General features: G+C 40.4%; 1 protein-coding gene across 1 annotated transcript in view; it reads right to left on the reverse strand.

The window, feature by feature from the left end:
• The window catches only part of CSTPP1 (centriolar satellite-associated tubulin polyglutamylase complex regulator 1), an 87,252-nt gene extending 69,345 nt beyond the window's left edge, over window positions 1-17,907 (reverse strand). Inside the window, exons 1-2 of the mRNA XM_076344525.1 lie at window positions 17,784-17,907; window positions 7,889-7,991 (exon numbers count right to left, since the gene is read on the reverse strand). Of these exons, the coding sequence (XP_076200640.1) occupies window positions 7,889-7,991; window positions 17,784-17,829 (149 nt within the window). The 5' untranslated portion in view covers window positions 17,830-17,907. The remainder of the gene's footprint in view (window positions 1-7,888; window positions 7,992-17,783) is intronic.
• Window positions 17,908-22,736: the final 4,829 nt, after the last annotated feature.

A 22,736-nucleotide genomic window follows, 5' to 3' on the forward strand; every position in this document is an offset into this window, starting at 1 on the left:
AGAGAGATCAATTTTCAGCAAACCCGAGGATTTTGTCCTTTTCCCTCTCTCCCTAAATTATCCAGACTTGTTTCAAGAATAAATTTACACATTTGAAGTGTGTCACAAAAGTCTGATTTTAACTCCCAGCTGGGATCATGTATACATCTCCAAATTTGTACTAGTAACATTAACAACTATGATGAAAAGCAATAAAAAAATTGGAAGCATAAACAGAATTATGCTAGAGTTATTATCCTCTGTCTAGTTTTAGTTCATACATTCAACTCTAGCCCAGAGAAACAGCACAAACACAGTTAACTCAGATACATAGAGTTATAATGCTTCTACCATTTGCCAGGTTTCTGGACTGTGGCTTTTGGAAAATTTCAAACGTCTGTTTTTCAGTTTTATTAGCTATCAACACTGCCTACATGCAATTTGCTTTAACCATCATTAAAGGAAGCTCAACTTCATGGCAAAGGTGTTGCATTTCAACATTCAAGGCTGTAAGAAGGAATACAAATATACGTGACTACACAAGGTCTCCATAAGGTAGTCAGTCCACTTCTGCTGCAACTATTCTGACAAAGACCACAAATAAGTATGTAATTTCCATGATGTAAAGGAATAGGAAAGACGTGGGCAAAGACTGCACTGCTACACCACTGAATACATACTAGAAGCATCATAATCTGACCACACTGCATATAAAAGTTGTGATTGCCTCTCTTCAAATAGCAAGAGCACAGTGCAGCTCAAGTCAGTGTATAAGTGAAGGGTTATCTACGGACAACTACCCTGTGCTGACAAGGTGCTGATATCAAGTGCTAACATTCATATGCTATGGCAAGTCCTCTAGATTTTTCTGTCACCAACACAGTATTATAAGTTTCCTGAGTGGAGTATATTATCGTACACGGCATCAACAGTAAACGTTGTCTTTCACATTCAATTCTATGTTGCTCCTTTAGCTACAAGCCTTCCGAGTTTGTCCTACTTACCAGAAAGCTTCTTTACCTTTTCCCCACCTGTGTTTCTTTGTGAGGGCTTGGATTCATCTCAGTATCCACTCACCTGTAAGATTCTTGAGTATGTGGGAAGAAAACACTACATTTTCTAATATATTGGCAACATGTACAAACTACAGTGGGAATCAGTGTGTTATTCCCATTAATATATGCATTTTTTCCAGCTGTTTACTCAACAGCAGTCATCCCAATCAGCATATTTGTCAGGTTAGGACTTGTTGCAATGTTTGTTACAAAGAAACAGCTCTGGGAAAATTAGGAATTCATAGATCCTGCCTGTCAGCTGAAGATACCAATGTTGTTTCTGCTGTCAAGCATTTCTGTAATAAAAACATCACGCTCCAGGTGGCAGGTCTACAGGTTCTGGACAAAATTCACATAATTTTAATCACAAATAAACTGAGTTATCCACACACCCCCAATCTTCCATAGCTCTCATAAAAAATGCATATCCCATGCAGAGTAGACAGGGGGTATTGAAATCCCATTTCTAATATGGGTTGGAGAAACTTAGATTACAAGGAAGAGAATTTGCCATTCTGACAACTCCTCTGTAGAGGTAAGACTGGCAGGCAACAAATGGATTTTAACAGAAGGCTTTGTGTCCATTAGCAACACTCTAAGTGGAGAAATATGCAACTATTATAGGTTCCCCAGAAAGACTTATCAACAAATTCAGTCCTGCAAATCCATCTACTCTGTGGAGAGAGAGAGACTTTGAAAATGTCTCTCTCGTAGCAACTTATTCACATTAGCTGCAAAATCTACTCCTCAGAGCTTCTGGCACGAGTGCTGTGTCTGAGTGCATAGATTCATTCTATTTCCACTGATAACTGAAGAGCAAAGGAGAGGCAGACAGCACTCTTATGCAGTGCCTTAGGGATTCAAGGAATCCAAAGTAAGAGACTGTCAGGAACGGTCAAGCACATTATCCCAGCTGAGATTTTCAGCCCAAAGGGCTGCTTCACAGCTAGGTCACTGGCAGCAGCAGCTTCATACCGATTGCATGGCTCAGTGCAGTCTTGCATTGAGTGTGATAATTTTGTGTTTTTCTCTCCAGAGCAGAAGACATGTAGGAATCCTGACAGTATTTGAAGAACACATGAAATATTATTTTTGCAATTGCTCATAAGATTATATCAGAGAGAATATCAACATTTTATGTAAGAACCTGAAAGTATTGTTACCTCCCAGAGGCTACTGATTTGCTCAAAACACACAGAACTAACACTAAAAAAACCCAACAACCAACGCCCCTCCCCCAAACAGTCTTACTGAGAAATTCTAATGAATGGCTCCATCTCTCAGAAAGGGAATCTGGCACAACCTGTCAAAGCCCTAAGGACCTTCTCACTACTATTTTTGTTGTTTATACTACAATTGTACAAAGCACAGAGGCGACATTCTACAATGCTAGATGCTGTAAAGTACATGCAGTACAATATCACTTCTGTCTTGAAGAGCTTACACTATCCTTGCGAACAAGACAGAACAAGTTACTGTGAAAAGGGGAAAGATGCAGAGCAGATGACAGCAAGATGATGACAATGATAAGGCCTACATACAGAAATGAAAAAAAACCCAAAACCTGATGGCTCTAAGGTAGCTCTAAGAATCTCTCCTCTTTATAAGCAGATAATTCAGGTTATTTCCAGTTGCCAGTTAAGGTTGTCTTCAGTGAGTGGCTTATTTCTCATGGGCATCCCATCTGTCTGTCCTGTTCCTGACCCTTCCCCCTCACCCTCTCCCCCCAAGGGTACTGAGACTATTTTAAAGAGGAGGACATTGTTTACTCTACAGATTTATTTAGGTAATGTTGTATAGCAGCACAGGACTGAACAAGCCACAAGTTTTTCTGATACCAAAGCCTGTGTCACTGCTATTGCCAGAGAAAGCCAAGAGAGCAATACTGTATTTGTCCCTAAGGAATGAGTCGAAAAAATTGTTCCAGCCAATCCAGACAGCAAGAGAAAATGAGGTACTTTCATTGCTAGAAGTTGATACTTCTCACCATGATAACATCTTCTTATCCAAGGATCTCAAACTATATAGCACTGGCAGTCCTGTTACTCTGAACAAAGCAAACGTTCCTTTGTGTAAAACAGGGCTCTACACAGCGCAGACCTGGTATTTTGAATCGCCAGGCACACAACAGATCTAAAAGCAGTATCTGACCCCCAACCCCCCCAAACACACATCACAGACACCTTCTCAGATAAATAGTATCAAACTGTCACACAAGATCCAGCAGGGGCACTTCAAGTTAGAGCCAGCAGAAACATCCTTCACAGAAAAAGGGGATCTCAGACATCAGTTTGCAGAGCCCAATGGAAGTAGTGATGCATCTGCAAGCTAAAAGCAAGATGTCTTTCTCAATCATGCTCCAGCTGGCAGGTGGTCAGGGAGACATTTCACCAGAAACAAAAGAAAACAAGAAGTGTTTTGGGAGAAGAACACAGACAAAAAAAAAAGCCTTTTCCTGTGTCTCCAGTTTTGGTTTATCAAACAAACTGTAAAAGCGATAGGAAGAAGAGTTTCTTGTCTGAGGTAAGTTATCACTGTTTAATATTTCCGAGCTTTCCAAAGAGTCTTGAACAGAGTAGCACATCTACCTGCAAGTTGGAAGAGAAAGCTTTAAGCAAAGGGTTAGCCCAGAAGAAAAGCAAAAATTACTAGTAGGAAGTCTCTTCGTCAAAAATTTTTTTTGCTGCTTCTTCCAGCTGAAGTGAAAAAAAGCCACACAGACTCCCTTTAAGATCCCAGAAAACATAAAGTGGGATGCTATGCACATTCCCTCTGCGTGATCAAATGCATTAGCATGGGGGCCCTGTTTTTCTTCAGTACAAGAAAGATCAAGAAAACAGGATGATAAATAACATATAGGAGGAACATGTCCCTTTAAGATATGTTGGCACAGAAGTTAGGCTGGAAGAAGTAAAGTAGCATTAGTGTGTAACTACACAGAGGGTTTTCAAGAGTCTGCATTTCATGGAGATTCAAAAGCAGAGCAGAGATTTCTTGGGTTTGTAATGAACAAATACCAGTAGCATTTCAGCATATCTATAAAACCAAGACTAGTCCTGAGAGAGGCATAATTTCACTCATTTAGCTAAAAGATGTGGATTAATTGGCAGAAGTGTGATTGATCCCTATTCCTGTAAGAGTCAGGAGTGAGTCAGATGAGGGGAGCCTCAAGGAACTCCCAAGATTGAAAGCAGATGTCCACATGACTGGGACAAATGAACAATGGAATAAAGTGGGAGAAAAACTATCCTTGAAGACTAAAAATATTCTAGAAGGAGAACTGTAGAGATGAAGGTCAGCCCCCTGCAATCAGCAATCCCAGTGCTAGGCTGTGGATAGCAGTGAAATACATACCCAATTTCATTTCCTAGAAACAACTAGAAACACTCATTGCCTGCAAAACACTTCCTGCCTGATCCATACAGACCTACATGACCACATAGTTTTCAGCTCTGAAATTTCACTCAGGTAAGCTAAACCCCAACAAAATTTTCATAATTACCCATAAAAATAGTTGTTGTAACTGGCACAAAGATTTGAAGTGACTCATAGTAAGGTGGGGCATCGCAACGCATGATGGAAAGGCTATGATTGCTCTTCAGTGGTGAATCCTGCAAGAGAGGTCCATGGAACACCACTCTATTGAAAAGCGTGCCCTCTGAGAAGAGTTTGGAGAATATCTAACACCCATCCTTGACGCACTAACATCATCATTTCTGAAAAGTTACAGAAGTCATTATTTTATCCCATACACACTTAAAAAAAAAAAAGTCACTTGCTCAGGCCTACCTGCTAGCTTTCTAAACCCTGGGTTTGGTGTCTAATTTTAAGTAAGCATGAATAGGGAAAGCACAACGTGAAAAAGTGGACACCCTAATACCAAGTCCCTTCACCGCAAATCATTGCAGCATATTTCAAAATATGCACATGCCAATCCTCTCACTTAGAATAACCTGAAACAAGGAAAACACTGGGAGAGTGCACACAAACCTTTGGGAATCTCACAAGTTATCTTCAAACTCAAAGATACTGAGATTAAAGATAAAAATCAAGATCAAGCTTATTTGCTTGGCAGAGCAATACAAAGCCAGTGCAGCCTTCAAAGCACAGCCTGAACAAATGTTGACAGTTGCATGGATGAACAGAAGTCAGTGAGGGCTCACCACTAAGCCCCGGGAGCCAGAATGTATGACACTTTCATAATAGGAAACTTTGTATTCTGAGTCTACCTACACCAATACTGCCGATCATTTATTCTCCACTTTAAATAAAGAATCCCACATTTCAAATCTTAACACAGCTCTCAAAATTACTAAGCCTGTTTGTGCTTTGCTACCCTGTACCCTTTGGTACAGAGACCCAGTTTGATCTGCTAAACTCCAGATATACTATAAAAGAAAAAAAGAAAAAAGAAAAGAAAATGGAAAAAAAAAGAGAATAGAATGACAGAATGATTAGTTCTATATTAGTCACAGAAAAAATGAACATGCAGCCTTTTCCTATCTTTCAAGAAATCAGAAGCGCCACAGAATGCTCAATGTGAACAAAAAACCATTGTAGAAATTCACATCTTATTTTGAAAATAAATGGGAAAAACATGATTTCCAGCACCTAAGTCAATCAGAGGGTTGTGCTCTATGGTGACAGTTTTGTTTGTTATAATGATCTTGAATTACTTTTATTCTTTCAAAGGTAGAAGAGGAACAGGAAGTGAAAAGCAGGTGGTTATCATGTCACGATGAAGAAATACTATAGAGAAGCAATGTGAGCAGTTTCAAAAAGTGTGGAAGACCTCTTTGCTCACCATTTAATTTTTTAAGTATATATGATCAGAAGTTTAGAAAAGGCCCTGAGGTGTCAGCTTGAAAGCAGGTGCAAACCAAATCCGATCTGGAGAGATGCCTGAATGACGATTTCAGCAGGGTATTTCAGAGGCACCTTGCCTTTAACCCCTGTAAAGAAATCCTGTTGGTGGGTGGAGGTCATTGTAGTCATGCTCTTTATCTTTCTTAAGCTCTTCTTTACTGACTATTTGTTCAGCTGACTAATCTCAGCATTACCTTCTGTGGAAACTCACCTGTATCAGATAGAGTATCACGATTCCCAATCATGTCAAGTGCACAGGTTGTACCTTCATTTGTCCCCAAAACCTACTCTTGGTAGGTTAACTGCCTGCAACCCCCACTTAACAGTGACCACTGCAACTTGCTCAGAACATGGAAGTATACTGTTCATTGGTTTGTATAATAAGAGTTTCATTCCTGACACTATGCATTTTTTTAACTTTGGTAGTCTACAAAGAGGGAATGCATTTTGAGAGTTTAAGATATTTTATAAAGAACAACAAAAATATCAATCTCCTTATAAAATCCATGTAGTACCAAGTATTTTTTGTTTCCAAAATAGATTTCTGAGGTCTTTTAAGTCAGTATTTGTTCTAGTTACACTAAGCTACAGAGAAAGGTTAACAGTAAAACTAAACAGCCTTGATAAGCAGCTTGATTCTTCTATCAAAATTGCCTTTATACTGTTTTGAATGGGTCTTCCAGATTTTGCAACATGGATGATTCACTCCAAGTGAAAGTTGGAAGTACTTTGTTGAGAGCAAAAGAGACAAGGTACTACCAAGAAACCACATTTTCTTGTTACAATGCCATCTACCTAAAAGATCTGTTATATAAACAGATGTAGCAAGATGGCCTGTATCTTACCTCCTCTGCCAAGATGGTCAAAACCATGCTAGTCTTGAACTGCTTGTTACCCTATCTCAAAAAAAAAAAAAAAAAAAAAGCAGCTTTCAGAATTTCCCCTCAGACTTGCTGCAGTATTTATCTTAGTTACTCATTTACCAGTGAGAATCTCAGTTGTTTAAAAGTTGAAAATGTGCATGGGGCAAGAAAATATAATGCAAGCTGTCCAATCAGTCAAACTAGCAAGTTAGATCTTATTTGAAGATTAGACAGACACTGATGTGCAGAAAAAAGCAAAACCAAAAAAAAAAAACCACCAAAAAAACCCTGAAACTGTGGTCAATTGAGAAAGTTACTCATATGCTTTGAGATCCTCTTCCACTGCTGTAGTACAGAAATTGTTGTGAAATACTCTGCATATTGATTTGCCTCAGAAAAAGATAACAGGAAAGGAAGCAAGCAAGGAAAGATTTTCAAATGGGCATCAAAAGACAGAAACATACAACCACTGCAAGCACACGCATTACCAAAAGATCTTTAATGAAGCTGCCTGAAAGAGTTTTAGACATTGTGCAAGACATCATCAAGTTGGCAAAACATACAGCAATCGGCTGAGACAACATCAACAACACTGAAGATCAGCACACAGTTTCCCCCCCCCAAAAAATCTTTGCGAATTAGTAGGAAGAGATTATGTGTGGTAATTATGATGATCATTATTTAAGGACTTATGCAGGTTATAAGGGAGGAAGAGGCATTCTGTTAAAGCATTCAACAGGACAACAATCACACAAGGAGACAAAAGAGTTCAAATTCATACTCAGAAAAAGGAAGAATGAGTGCTGCTGAAACCAGAAGCAGTGTCTGCTTTTGACACTAACAGCCCTGTTTAAGGCAAGCAGAATTTGGTTTTCTATATGCTTTTGAAAGCTCTGTTCCCCAAAGGGACTGCTTCACATGAATGTTTATAACAGGAGAGGTACTGAACTGTAGGAAACCCATGCACGTTTCCAAAACATGCTCAGGCAGCCCTTGGCTAACCCAGTGAAATCCAGCATTCACAACATAATCAGCATGTGTCCAGCTCCATTCTCCATGTACCCTGCCTGTTTCCAAAAGCCCCCCCTCAGGCTGGCCCTATTGGCAGCGTCCTGATGTACTTACTATTCAGTGAAGAACCTGGCAATGCCATACTGACTAATATCTTCTCTGTTCTCCAGCAACTGGCTCACTGCATCCTCCATGTACGTGAGGACATGTCTTTGAGCTGCAAATAAAAGACAGTAAGAGACAGAAATTAGAATATAAGGGGCCTGCAAAGCCCAGAACCAGACTAGCCTAGTTGTGTGCCTTACACACCAAGCCAACAAGCATTTGATCCCTCAGTTAGAGAGTGGAGGTTTCATTCTCCCAGGTATGGATAGTAAAATTCCTGACCTAAATCCTGCTTTCCTTCCTGGCTACACAGTGTTAGTCATTAACAGTGCTGACCCTTTTCTCCTGAGATTCTGGAAGTGAAGGAAGAGGAGAAGGAGTTGTGAGACTGCCTCACTGGAAAATACTCAAGAGGAGTTCCTGATATCTGTTCTGAGTCACAGCCATCTTTCATATACAGATGGTCAATGCCTTATCTATGGGGCTGTTGCAGAGCTTTAGGTGTTCCCTGCCCTTCCCTCCTTACCAAAGCCAAGTAGCTCTAAGGTTGTTCTGTAAAAATTTTTTCCTAAAGGCGCAAATAAAAGTACATCTGTTTCCATACAAGCATCAGTGAATGTTCTTGGAGTGGCAGGTGGGGAACAGGTCTCAATGCCAAGAGAGATTTATATTGCTCAACAGTCAGTCTCAAATAACTACCTAAACCAAACATAAGGAAATTTCAGAAGTGGTGGATCTGCCAGTACCCAACCACAAAATGCCACTCAATTATAAGACTTCTGAATAAAGATAGTTTGGTATGACACAAACCATTTTGCTGCTTCTACAGGGGGCAGACTCTGTACAAATCAAGCATTTGCCAGAGAGGAAGCAGCACAGATTTGCCACTGAGCCCCTTTGATGTTTTTGGCTAGAAACCAAGTTGGAGCAACAAAGAGCCGAGTCTGGGGTGATGCGCCAGCTACCAAGCAGTAGACGTTCCAAATCTACAAGTTCAACAATCAGAAGACAAGTCACAACGAACCCAGGAAAATCATTCCTAACCTGGAAAGCACACAAACCCTGTTCCCAAAGCACACACCTCCATCCTAAACATATATGCTACTGCACCTTTGCAAGTAGTGTCGTGTCCTAAAAAGAGCAGGAGAAAACCCTTAGGGGATATAGGAAAGGCAAAGGCTGTTCTTGCTCCTTGCCAATCTGCTCCAGACTTGGCAGCATCATCCCCTCACTAGCAACTGGCCAACCTCAGACCCACATCAATATTCTTCAAACCATTTTAATTTGTGCTTAATATCCTGGTAAGCATCAAGCCTGCACCACTTGATACACAGCATGGAAGTCCCTTTCATCTTAGTGTGGGGCAGGTGGACTTCAAGAGAGGCCCGGAAATGATTATTCCCAGTGGATACAGTGATTAAAAGTATGTATGAACATTGATTGCTATCAGGGGATTTCTCTGCCTAGAACACTTTTCAGGACAATGGTAAAATTGGTTAAGCACACCCTGGAAAATACCTTGCAGCTGATAGCAAAATGGTGAGCCAAAGGTTCAAAGATATTATCTGGCACTAAAAGATACAGGGCGTAGCTTTATTTAATTATTGTAATGCAAAGGAATAAATTTAATTTATGTGAGCGATTAAAGAAAAATAGCTCTGCGCACCTGTGTCCCCTGAGGGAGGAATGAGTTGTGCAGCTCAGTCACAGGCTCAAGATAACAGCAACCGGGTAGCTTTATTTCAGCCCATCCTTCCTCCCTCTTCATTATACAGCCCATCTTGCACTCAGAAACCATCTTCCCAGACCCCTCTTGAGCTGTCAGTGGTACCAGATTAAGCCAGGAACCAGTACTAGCAGACAGGCTTCCACTCATCTCAGCCTGCAATAAACTTCTGCTCAACTGCAAAACCATTCTCAAAACTTTGTGGCGAAGTATACGCTCCTCCTTTCGTAGAATAGCCCCTATCAATGAAACATATTTTTGTTATTTTGCTTCTTTAGAGTCATTAACCTCTCCCCTAAAAGCCTACAGAACAGACAGGCATGGTTCCACAGTGCCACACAGCACAATGGGGCTGACCTCTATAACAAATACCTTTGAGTCTGCTCCTGGAGAATAAATTCAACACAGAATTTCAGACATTTCTGTCACGCTCAAAAATGTACACAAATATATATGGGTCATTGTTGAATACAGTCGCTGGTAAAAGGATATTTCTGTTAAGCTTTTTGTTGCATGGCCTAAGGATCCTGGCAAAGAACCTCTCTCTATTTCCCAGAAAATAGGTAGAGGCATGGGGGAGGGAAGAAGTTGGTGAGCGGAGAAGCTGCAAGAAAATAATAGCACTTGCAATCTCCTTGAGAAGTGTCTCTCTTTGGCTCTTTAGCTGCTGTGCTGTTTTCCAGGTAGCACAGTTCACACTGCCAAACCAAATTCCAGCTCTGGCTTCCTGTTCGCTGGCTGCCCAGTTCCATGGAACGGTACAAGTAGTATGTTTTATAACCCAACCAACTCTACCCTACACAGAAAAGTCACAGAATAAAATTTAATTTGCAGGCAGGTTCTAGCAGGTCAGAGAGGCAAAATAGAGTGCCAGGAGTCTGGTTATAGCAAAATAGTAGTTTCATAATTTATAGAAATGGTACTTTCCATAACAAACACTGGAATCATACTGGAATGTTAACTATTTATGCAAGCAGAGCTAAAAATCCATGGGGTCCTGTCCAAAATAAATGGGATGATTCATAAGTTTTTAACAGTTTCAATCTTTTTGAAAATTCAGGGAGATAATCATAGAATACCAGGTTAGAAAGGACCTCAAGGATCATCTGGTCCAACCTTAAATGGTGTATTGGTGGACATGTTGCTCATATTTTTGAGGCTCACCTTGCAATAACAAGGCAGCAAGTCCAATTCAGAATGTAAAGACCAAATGCTCATGCAACTGTGCTATTACAGCTTGCTGTCTCTACTAATTTTCTTCCCGATAGAATTCCAGTATACTGCAGCTTCCATGCAGGAAGTATTACAACAAGTTATCATCCTCAGCATTTATTTGTTTATGTCTTATTGCAACAAAGGCTCTCCTCCCTACTAGTACAAACCCTTCCAAGTTAATGGTTCATGCAACCCATATTTGCTAAACTCTTCCCTGAAATCCCATGCAGCTACCCCAAACAGTAAGTAACTGTGCCTGCCACAGTCATTTGGTAGGTGCTACTCTCTTCTGTCAGGCAAGCTTTGCTACCAGGCAGCTTTCACAGAAAGATCTGACAACATAAGTTCACAGAGGAGTCTTCAGGCAGCCCATGACCTGATGTCAAGTAGATACCTTCGCATAGAGTATCTTAATTCTTATCACTAAACCACTAACAATGATGTTACACTTAGAGCCTCTGTCCAATCAGTGGCAATATAAACAGTCCTTCCAAGTCAGCTACTGCAGCACTTAGGAGAATGGCCTCTGATGGTACTACTACCACATTCACATGCTCACACCTCCACCATTGCTCACGTGCCCAAGGTTCAAAGCAAATTTTGGAATCAATGCACTTTTGGCTCAGAACCAAATTCAGGGCTAAACAGCGGCTGTTCAATTCAAGCATGGCCAGACCAGGTCATATAAATCTGTAAGTATTTCTATGTAAAAGGCAAAGTGACAATTGCATCCACAGTCAATCCACAATCTCTAGAGACTTCACTACAACAGATTAAACAATCACAACTAATACCATTTAGCCATAACTGCACCAAATCATTTTGCATGTGTATTTAAAATAGTAAAAATAGTCCTTTTATAAGCCACTGGATGACTTTTTTCAATCTTCCTATAAGAACAAACAATCCGCTAATTCATAGAGTTGATTACAAATATCGTAAGAACAAGCACTGACACTTGAAAAAACTTGAAGGAAAAGGAAAATGTAACGCAAATAATACCACTGCATGAAACAGAATATATGCACTGAAAATCTCAAAGCCAGACATTCAGGAAGAAGGAAGGAAATACATGTCACCTTTAAGTCATGATATTGCCTATATGTAATATTTTTATTATCAGCAGTGCTCAGGAAGGGAGACGATTAAGACCTTGGAAGTGCCACAGTACTGTTTGTGTCAGTTACGTGATACCTACTTCAGCACGTATTGGCAACACAATCACGTTAACCATACTATTTTTGCATACTAGTTTCCCAGTTTTACAACTTAGATGCATCTCCTTAATGCTACATTGATAAGAAGCTTCTCTTTCCAACAAGTTTGCCTCTTCTAAAGGCAGAGAAGAAAACCTGAAGATCAGTATATCAGCACACTTACCAAGAAGTGGTGCTGCATGTCACACTTGAAAGGAATAGCAAACATGGGATGGCCAGAAGATGCAATAAAAATAGCAGCAGATGCTGCAAAAGAAAAGTGAAGTGCACCAAACAAGGTGAAGAAAGATAAATTGGTATCGGATAGTAAAATACGTATCACATATCTTGTTTAAAGAAGCAGCAGAACAGAGTCCTACAGCAGAGGTAAGTCTTCATTTATCAAATTATTATCAAATCAGCTAGCTACGTTATTGCTCAACTCTTCATGAGAGATGACTTCTGGAACATGAGCCGTCTACCAAAACAACTTGTACTATATGCACATAAGAGCTTTTTTTTTTTTTTTTTTTTTTTCCAGCTGGTTCATTCCTGGCATAACTGAATACGTTGAAAAATCAGGAGTGGGAATTCCTGGATAATAAAACAAGCTTTTGTTAACTATTTGCCTCCTCCTCAACTGAAGTGTTGAAAATACACACTATTTGATGCAATTAACATTATGATTCACTTCAGTTATCATAAGTTCAAGAGCATAACAAGCTTTAATGTATTTGGAATATTTCTGGCATTTTTTAATCTCTAAGAGTGTATAAATTAACAGCTAAATACCCTTTCAGTATTTATTCTAAATTGGAGCTTAACTAAGGACACTGCTGTATTACGCACGTTGGAAAGACACATCTATAGCAACACAAAATCAATTTAATGCAAATACTACCAAAACAATAATGATGTGAGAGGGAATTAGTAAGGATACAAACTGCAAGAACAAAACCATATCAACCATGGAAGTTTTTCCAGCATTAATGGTCTTTCAGGATGCTCTTTTTAATCTCTTCAGATATCACTAAGGAAAGGCCTGAGCAAGAGAAGTATGTAAACAAAACAATCAACCTAAAAGCTAAACCACTGTACAGCTGTAGTTCCTTCCAGCTTTGCACAGCTTCACAGTGTAATTTCCTATTAACCCTCAAAAAAAATTTTTTTTTTTGAAGGACAGAACATGTAATGAAGTACAAGCAGACCTTGTCACACCAGAGATAACACCATGATGCGAGACATGCACTGTTACTCATGAACACATGCTAAGTGGCCACACAGCACAACTATATCGTATTTCATATGTTCACAGTTTCAAAACCACTTTCAGTAAAAGATTTAAGAAATGTTTCAGTTTATAATTTAATTTTTACCATAACTGAAAATTTGTTTCAAACAATTAATCAGCATATTAATCACAAACCATGACATTGTACTCTCTCAGTTTGCACTCCTGAGGCTGCACAGACTGACTTGTCTAAGTCCCTCCAGCAGACCACTTCCTGCAAGATGTCGTACAGCTGCTAGAAATCACCACCTCGCCAATGCAAAATTGTCGAGCTATCATTTAAAAAAAAAAAATAAATCTGAATTTATGCAGTGTATTAACAACATTGTGGAATTGTTATTCTAGCTTGTTATAAGAGCATTAAGTAGCCTAATGGCTCCCTACCTATTCACACTCAAACGCAGAAGGACTGTGTACAATCCAGTTCTGGAAATCTACCTAGATCAGGATCAGATTTCACTTGTTACCTTTCAAGTTAAGGTGGAAGTCCTGTAGTGCAACAGCAGGTTTGGGGATGAAACCTCCATTGTTTGGAGAAAGTACTAGACTGAGTCTAAGAAGATTCAAACATATCTAACATTTCTACAAGCAAACTCTTACACATCAGTGGGGAAGTCATTCATCTTCCACATAATAGTTCTCCTATCTGTACAACAGAGAAAGAAAAATTAAAAAAAAAAAAAAAAAAAAAAAAAAAAAAAAAAAGGCATTCTCTTCTCTTTTTAGACCATAAGCTTTTTCAGCCAGAGTGCCTCACAGAAGCTCATCAAATATCTAGACTGAGGAGACTCAGTGTCAGCTGAGATGTCTGGATAACAACGTAACCTCTACATTGATCATGCTGTTAAAGAAAACAATTGCACTAAGACTTTCCAACTCAATATTTCTTAAGACTGTTCAGAAGAAGAGTAAACCCTAGGTATCTGCAAAGTCTCTACACAACTGAAGTTCTCTGCTGGGAGCGACTCAGTTTCGTAAAAGCACCAATACCATGAACGTTCTTTCTAATCATGAAGCCCAAGATGTCTTATGAGAGAGATGGAGAAACATGACCGTGTTTCTGGCACTTAATAGCCCCATGCTTTACTGATAAGGCACTTCCCTAACAGAGTATCTGTGTTCTTACATGTCTTACATTGGCAAAGGAAGAAATGAAAGCACATCCTAGAGTTGGGGAGTAGAGAGGAGGAGAATCCAGAGAAAAATAAAAGTTCAGAAATTTGCAAAAATCTACTGCTTTTTCTCCATAACGGGGGCGGGGGGGTGACACAATTTGAAGCTTCTGAAGACAGCTGCATGAGCAGAACAATACACTAAGTGCTCCATTGCCTGCTATAAATAACTGAGCTATCACCAGTTATTAAACCATAATGAGGAAGGCATGGAAAAGTGTCTCAAATAGGCCGCATTTTGCCTACTGTAGTTCCAGTCTCATCCATCAAGTGAGAAACACGTTTTCATCACTATTGCAAACAATAAGTGTTGTTTATTCAGTGAAAATGCTGTCTAAAATGTCCTGCTTGTTACAACATCTTCACTGTAGCCTTTCTGCCAACTCTGCAGACCTCATCTCCTTTCCTATTCACTGAGTATCAGTCATCTCTGTTCTTCTACCTACTATCTCACAACCACTGTGGCATGAGACGTGTTGCCCTGATTTTTATTTTCCAGGAACTCTGCTGTACCAAAGCTTTGCAATTATTTTTCATCTTAAGTGAATAATTAATTCTTTCGCTGTTCCCTTCTATTTTAACTCACAACTGCTTTTATTTCCCTCTTAGCATCCAAATTGGACGTGGAAGAATCATCTCAAATAGGAAAAAAAGAAAAAAAAAAGTAATGCAGCAAGTAGCATGTAATGTTATTTTTGCCACTCCTTTTATTTGTTGGCCTGGTTTTGATACTGAAAAAGGAAAAGGGGAAAAAGAGGTTAGGTGAAGCTTGCCCATTTCAGGTCAGGAAAGACAGTGCCATCTGATCTGGGAGACTCAGAGAATACCTTATGTGGCAGCCTGGGGCAACACAACTTCACAATGAAATTGCAGAAAGTGAAACTTATCACAATTACTTATAACCCCACATCACACAACTATATTAACAAGACTTCGAGGCACACAATAGAACAAATCCAAAGAGCAGTGATTTCAGAATGCCAGGTCAATGTAGAAAACATAAAAGCATCTTATGAAGACGTGTGGGGAGGTGTGTTTATTTGGGGGGGGGGGAGAGGTCAGGTTTTGGGGGTTTTGTTTGTTTGAGGTTTTTTTAACCACTTTCCTACTGCTAATACACAATTCATTCAGTAGGATCTGTGAGCAGATTGGTAAGTTACAAAGTCTCACGAAGATAAAAACATTGTTATTGGTAACATTTACAGCTAAATAACAATACCATCATGTAGCAGACACTTTTTCCTCTCTAACAGACAACAGGTATTGCAATCTAAACAGGAGGATATACTAAGTGATCAACAAAACAGGCTCTTATACAAGTTATTGCTCAACCTGATATGCTCACACATGTGTCTTTCTGACCCCAATGTCAGAATAATTTAGAAGGTTTTACAAAATGAAAAGGGAATGGTAGATCAGCATGTGAAACAGAGATAAAAGGAGGCTCACTTTAAGTAGGTTAATAAAGCTGCTTGCACCTAACAATCTTGCACATCTCTTAGAAGTCATTTCTCAACTTCAGATGTGAAACGGAAGACTGGTTTATTCTTACACTTTAAGAATTTTTAGTCTGCTTCCTAGATCGTTTTGAGTGATTCAATCCTTACTGACAAGTTTCACACAAGTAAAAGTTAAGTGCCTATTTCATTAAAAACAATTAAAAAAGAACCTAAAACCAAGCTGGCTCATTAAAAAAAAAAGAAATTTTGCAGGTTTCAGCCTAGAGCAACTCTGGAAAAGTTATGAGTCTCTGTTAACGCGTAGGTTGAAAATGCTGACATAGTACGATACAGTAGCACAAAACCAAAGGGTGTATCTACATGGCACGCTGCAATACTGTTCTCAAATACCTGAACTAGCTCCAGAATTGAAATCAGCAATAAGAACTTCAGTAAAGTGAGTCTCCTGAGAATCACCCCGAACAGAGCACTAAACAAACTCTTATTTCTGCCTTGAGTTTCCTTAACACAGAATAGCATTGCAGTTACGTAGGTATGCACAAAGTACCCAACCAGCAGCCTAGCAGCAATAGCACAAAGAGATTCTACTCTAAGATGAATTAGATCACTCCTTTGCTTAAACACTTCATCTCTCTTTAGTGCTATGATATGCTTTGAAAGAACAGTCAGATCCCTCCTCATTGACACTATCGTTAGACTAAACAAAATAAGCTCTTTTAGTCTCCTCCCTGCAAGACAGGTTTTCCATTTACTAGAAGCCAGCAGCGTTTCTCTAGTCTTGTTCCATTTTGACTTACCAGAGATGGCAAAATCATGGTGGAACAAGTAGCACAAACCAATCGATGCCATTTCTGACCTTTCCTTGTACAAGAAAGCCACAGTAAATTATGTATACCTTTATAACAATTATTACCAAATAGCCTCTTGGGCCTAGAAAGTAATGGCTGAAGAGTTTCACTTCAAAAATACTGTCTTGAACACATTCCAAATGCTTACTACTTGTGATTCATCTCCTCTTTAGCAATTAAATGAAGTCATATTGACTTTATTCCATCCTAATTATTTTTATTTGACACATTAACACCGAATCACTTTGCTCCTTAGTTTCCTGGAACATCAAGCAGTAACACAGACTGTTAGAGCCAGCTTAAAAAGAATGCAGTCTGCAAGGGAGCAGCTGCTTTATAAGTTAAAGGATTTCCATTTTATGTGGGAAACATTATCAACATTACCTTATTTCAGAAGAAAAGCTGACATTCAAACTATCTCCCAACATAAGAACAGCACCCTTTCCAATGTTGGGAAATGAGCATGAAATAAGGTTGCTCACATAGATCCGTGAGCAAAACAGGTTGGTAATGGGCTAAATGAGGTTACAGTCTACCATTGAGCAGCTGGACGTTGCTTGCCTCTACTCACACAGTGCCAATGAGACAGGGGAGGATACCGCAGCTCACCTTCCTCAGGCCAGCGCTGCCTTCACGGAGACCACATCTAAGGGCACCGGAGGGGAGCTCCCTGCACCCAAGAGGGCCCCGCAGCCCTCTCGCCTCAGGGAAGCACCCGGCAAAGCAGCGCCCTACAGCACCGACCTGTAACCCCCCGGTGCTGCCCCCTCCCCCGCCGAGAAAGCAGACACGGAATCGCTGAGGCCCGGCCCGGCCCAGCCGGGGGGCACACCGCGGGCCTGAGGCCACTCGCCGCTGTCCCCGGGAAGGCCGGGCAGGGCCGGGCCGGGCCGCAGCCACGCCCGGCCCCGCTGAACCCTCCCCATGCCGGGCCGCAGCACACCTAGGGGACCGGGCCCTCGGGGTGCTGCCCCGTCGCCCCGCTCCGCTCCTCACCCAGGTACTCGGGCCCCGGCAACGAGAGCCGCTCGGGGCTCAGCATCCTCCCGCCGCCGCCGCCGCCGCCGCTCCCTCCCGGCTTCCGCCCGTTTCCAAGGCGCCCGACGCTCCCGGCGCTCAGGGCCCGGCGCTACTCGGCCGCTCGCCCCGGCTGGGAACACGCCCCCACGCCGCCAGCGTTCCGCGCCCAAAACCGCCCGGGCGGGAGCGCCTGCCCGGCCTCAGCCCCCGCCCCGCCACCCCCGAGCGGGGACACGACGGCCTCCCCCCGCCAGCCAGGGCGCCTGCCATGAGTGACTTCGTGGGAAGGATCTCTAGAGGAGCGTGGTGACATGGCAGCCTGGCCTTAAGGAAGGGGCCGTGGGCAACATGGCGGCCTGGTTGTGAGGAAGGGACGGTGGGCGACACTCTGGGCAGCATGCTCCAGGGCGGAGGGAGACCTCAGAGAGAGAAGAGCTAGTGAAGCTGAAGAGCCAAAATGGCACGAGGAGATGCATGTGTAAAGTCATTCTGGTTAGATTTAGGTTGGAAATCAGAAGGTGTCTAATGCCAGGGGCTGTTGGGACTACAGCTGTGGGGGAAAGACCGCAATTTGAAGGTCAGTGGTAATAAGTTAATGCAGGACTCTGCGTAGCACCTTTGTGCCAGGGAGCAGGGACTGAACAGGGTGACCAAGGAGGTCTTTTACAGCTGTGTCCTTCTGTCTGTACCACTCCTCTGCCATTTTTTTGCAACCCTTGTGCTCTGGAGAGGGAGGTATGGGGAGCATCAGGAATCGTCCTTCGTTCACATGAAAGTAGAAACTAGCAGAAAAGTCCTGAGCCACAGGGCTCTTTCTGTTCTTGTCTGGGAACAGCCCTTGTCCTGGGGGTGTAGGAGAGGCAGAGCTCTTCGCATGGCTGGAAGCAGCCACGCTGGGCTCCTCTTCCCCAGAAGCTGATGGGGCTAAAATTCCCAAATTACTCTGCAGTTTCTTGCATTTCCATTAGAAAAATCCCAGCCCAGGATGTAATCCTGGGAGTTTAAAAAAAAAAAAAAAAGGACTGGAAGTGTTGTCTATGTTTTTACTGACAAATGCAAAAGAACAGAAATTAAATAAACCACTTGCGCGTGCATATAACCTGCCTTCATTCCACTGGAGGAAAGAGATGAGTGTGACTGTTGGCAACTCAACTTTAATCTATACTTACAGGACAGCCACGGTTAAAAAGGGCAAACAGGATGTTGTAACTTACCTATTCATATCCCCCCCAAAATTGCCTAAACCACTTCACTGTCTTTGGCTTGTTCTGTCTTTAAAAGGATATGGCTTAGATGTCAATATTTCAAAGATGGGCAGAGAGAATAATTTAGGAAGCAGACAATGAGATACTCCAGTGTGAAGAATGATTGGAAAATATAAGATTGTCTTAAAGAGGATATGCATAACATATAAAATGATGTTATCTAAAATTACTTGTGCTACAATGAAGCTCATTAAAAACTTGTATTTGTTCAGTTTTGCCGTTTGTGCATTTGGTTATTAGCTATAAATTTAAAGGCAGGAATTTTTTTATAATAGATACAATTAGATTGTAGAATACATTGACACAAGATATTTTTGAGGCCAGGAATTTAGCACAATTTAGAAAGGAAGATATTTTCACGCAGAATGAGAAAACACAGGATTATGTTGTTACATACAAAAGCATAGGGAAAAAAACAGCACAACATCTGTAGGAATATGAACTATCCTACTTCACAGTGAAGCCAATTATCTGACATGGGGTTTTGGAAAACATTTTTCCTAACATGATGTCTATTGCATAACTGCTCGCTTTAGGGTTTCTGGCACTTTTCTGTGAGGTATCTAATTCTAGGACACTGTTGGAGAAGAGAAAGGGAATTTGATAAATCCCGTGTGATCATTAGGTTTAAGAACATCGTTCCTGCACTTTTAAAACTAGCATCACGATCTCTATTTTCACAAGCAATCCTTTATCATCAGCCAGGTAGTTTCACTGGTGTTCAAAAGCCAAATATAAAAGCCTTCCTCTCCCATATTGCTGGTCAGCTGAGCTGGTAGGAGCCTTCCACAGGTTGTGCACTGTTTCTTTCTTGTTGTTTACACCATTTCTGTAAACCACAATTTATCCTTGATCAGTATCTGGAGTACTCATTTCCAAGAGGCCTTTAAAGTCCAGTTTTAAATACTACATTCTAATATTTCTATTTTTCATTCTCTGGGATTTTTTTTCTTGTTACTCTTTGGTCTCTGTGAGTTGGACTTTGTTATTTCCTTTAAACCAGCTAAGGGAATCCTCTTGGACACTGAGCCCATTTGTGGTTGTAATAATGATAAGTTTCAGTAGTAGTGGCGCCTGACTGTTAACAACTCAAAGAAAACTATATAAAAACAAGATGTCATTTCTGGAGCCATTTATAGACTTCCCTGTTTACTATTATTTCTCTTTGGGCTTGCCAGAGCCAGGATTAGGTGATACAACAGATCAGCTGCAGGACTCACCTGTTCTCTCACACTCATGACCTGAAAAGGGAGAAATGCTGCCAGCCTGGCCATAGGAATTAAGTTTGTTTTCCCATATTGATTTTTAAATCCCTAGACTAGTGCATTTTAATAAATTGAGAAGGCTTTTCTGCATCACTGGAAAACATCTGCAAGTTTAATAGCTGCCCCAAGAGGGGCAAGTCTAATAGGGGCTTAATGTTCTTTTGGACCCAGCTGCAAGAATGATAGTGAAAAGATGTATTTTTCTCTGTCACAACCCCTTGGTAGATTATCAGAGGTACAGGTCTCACTTTAGGGCAAGCCTATGGAGTACGCTTTTAGGGTCACCATCTGCCCTGGGAATCATGGTGGTGCTTACATCTCTTAACTAAAATTGCTGAGTTTTGTCTACCAGGGACATTTGGGAATCCAAATCAGTCTTTCAAGAAGGATCAGTTGGACTGCATTGATACATTTTGTGCACATTCTCTTTCAGAGTTGAAGTGACCTTGATTTGATTTAGCTTAATTCACTTCAAAGTGTGGTTTAAGTAGTCTTTCAGAAATCATACCGTTAGGTAAATTGGGCTAATTTACTTATGTAAGAGTCCATGTGACCACGAGTTTGAAAATAGTCAGTGGTATAATTTAAATTATGTCATGAAAGAAAATTTCTTTATTATGTTATGATGCATGGACTGAAAAACTCCTTTCTGTGTCAGTTTTATAAGTGTTTCTCAGCAATTTAGCTTAAATTGGATTTCTGTTTACTTCCATTCCCACATACTTTGCCCCCACTATGTTAATTGCTTAGCTTACTCTTTGCTGGTTTTATATTCACCTTCCTAAATGATATTATCAATGTTGAGCTGAAATACTTTCCTTTTATTAGCCACAGTTCTTCTGAGAAACAGCTCCTCTTTCAGAGAGAATATTATATAGAATAATAAACAGGACTAGATATCAAGCAACAAATTCCAGAGGAAATGCCTTGTTTTAAACAGACTGAGTCATTTTGTCTGGCTTCTATTACTTTTTCTTGGAATGGAATTTTTTATTTGCTTAGAATTTTAACAATTATCGCTAAAGTAGTTACAATAAAGCCTAGACATATTGGAGGAAACTTAACTTTTACATTTTTTTTTTCTTCAGGTGACAGTTGGAAATGCTATTGCTTTAAGCATTACAGCTACAACGTACAAAGAGCTAGGCTGTGGCAGTCTTCAGTCCTGTTCCATCTGACTTCTATGAAATTAATGTAAGCCAGTTTCACAGAAACACTAGGAAACTGTCTCTAGCCTTTCTTGTTCAACCTTTGAGTGTCCAAAGCCTTGTCCAATTCTAAAACAGTTAGCTAAGAGCCTGTCTTGTGCAGGGCTTAGCTTTTGGGGGTTTAGTGGTGCTTTGTATTTTTTGAGGCTTCCCACACATTTGCCAGCTGAGCTTTACCTAGTACATAATAATTAATAAAATTGCAGGTGTGATAACAAAATGTGTTTATCTTAAGACACAAGAAAAACAAATTGTACTGAGAGGAGAAAAACATTGCGTTAAACAACTGTCAATCTTTATTGATAATCTATTATTTTGGGCACCATAGCAGAGATCAGTTTTGAGGAGAGATCTGAAGAAATGGAGAATAAGAGCTTCACATGCTATTATTTATGTAAATTATTGGATATCTTGTAAGTGAAATTAGGATTCTATTATGCAAGACATTTTAAAAATCAGTGGTGCTGAAGCTGGATGATTCATTTATGAGTCAGCTGCAAACCCATAAAAACCTCCCATTAAATTTCTGATTTAATAATTATTTTTATGAATTATGACCAAACTCTCTAAACACATGCACTAAAAATAAGATTATCTTAAATAAAAAGGTCAGCCAAAATCACAATGAAATTATGTGATGAAATCTGTATTTTCATATTGTTGATTCCTCAGGAGACATTTACAGAGAAAGATCCAGAACTTCTAGTGCTTATCCTAACCTGAGCCTTCTCAAGCTGAATGAATTGTTTATGTGGTTCACATACAGCACAGTGGTTTCGCACAACAAGTAAACCAATCCTTTTTCTCTAATAATGCAGTATTAATACTTGTTTACCTCTTCAGGTAAAACCTAGACAAACAGATAGGACTTACATTGTTCTTTAAGATCAATGAACTTTAGAGAAACAAGATTCACAAAGTTTCTCACTCCTAACATCTGCCACAAGATGAAGTCTGGAAACAACTGTGTGTTTTCCAGCTAGTGATAAGACATGATGACAGCAGCAGCTCTCTTAAGTGGCCAGCATTTGTACCATTAAAGGGCTTAAATTCGACACCTGTAATTGCACCTGGAAGTCTTAAGTCAAGAATATACTTAACTGGTAAGGTGTCATAAGCATGCAGGAAACTGTGCGTGAACATTATGCCATTGTAATTTATTTTTTATTTACTAGTTTAGCTGCATTTTAA

The sequence above is a fragment of the Aptenodytes patagonicus genome, chromosome 7 (genome assembly GCF_965638725.1).
Source record: "Aptenodytes patagonicus chromosome 7, bAptPat1.pri.cur, whole genome shotgun sequence".
NCBI classification, from domain to species: domain Eukaryota; kingdom Metazoa; phylum Chordata; class Aves; order Sphenisciformes; family Spheniscidae; genus Aptenodytes; species Aptenodytes patagonicus.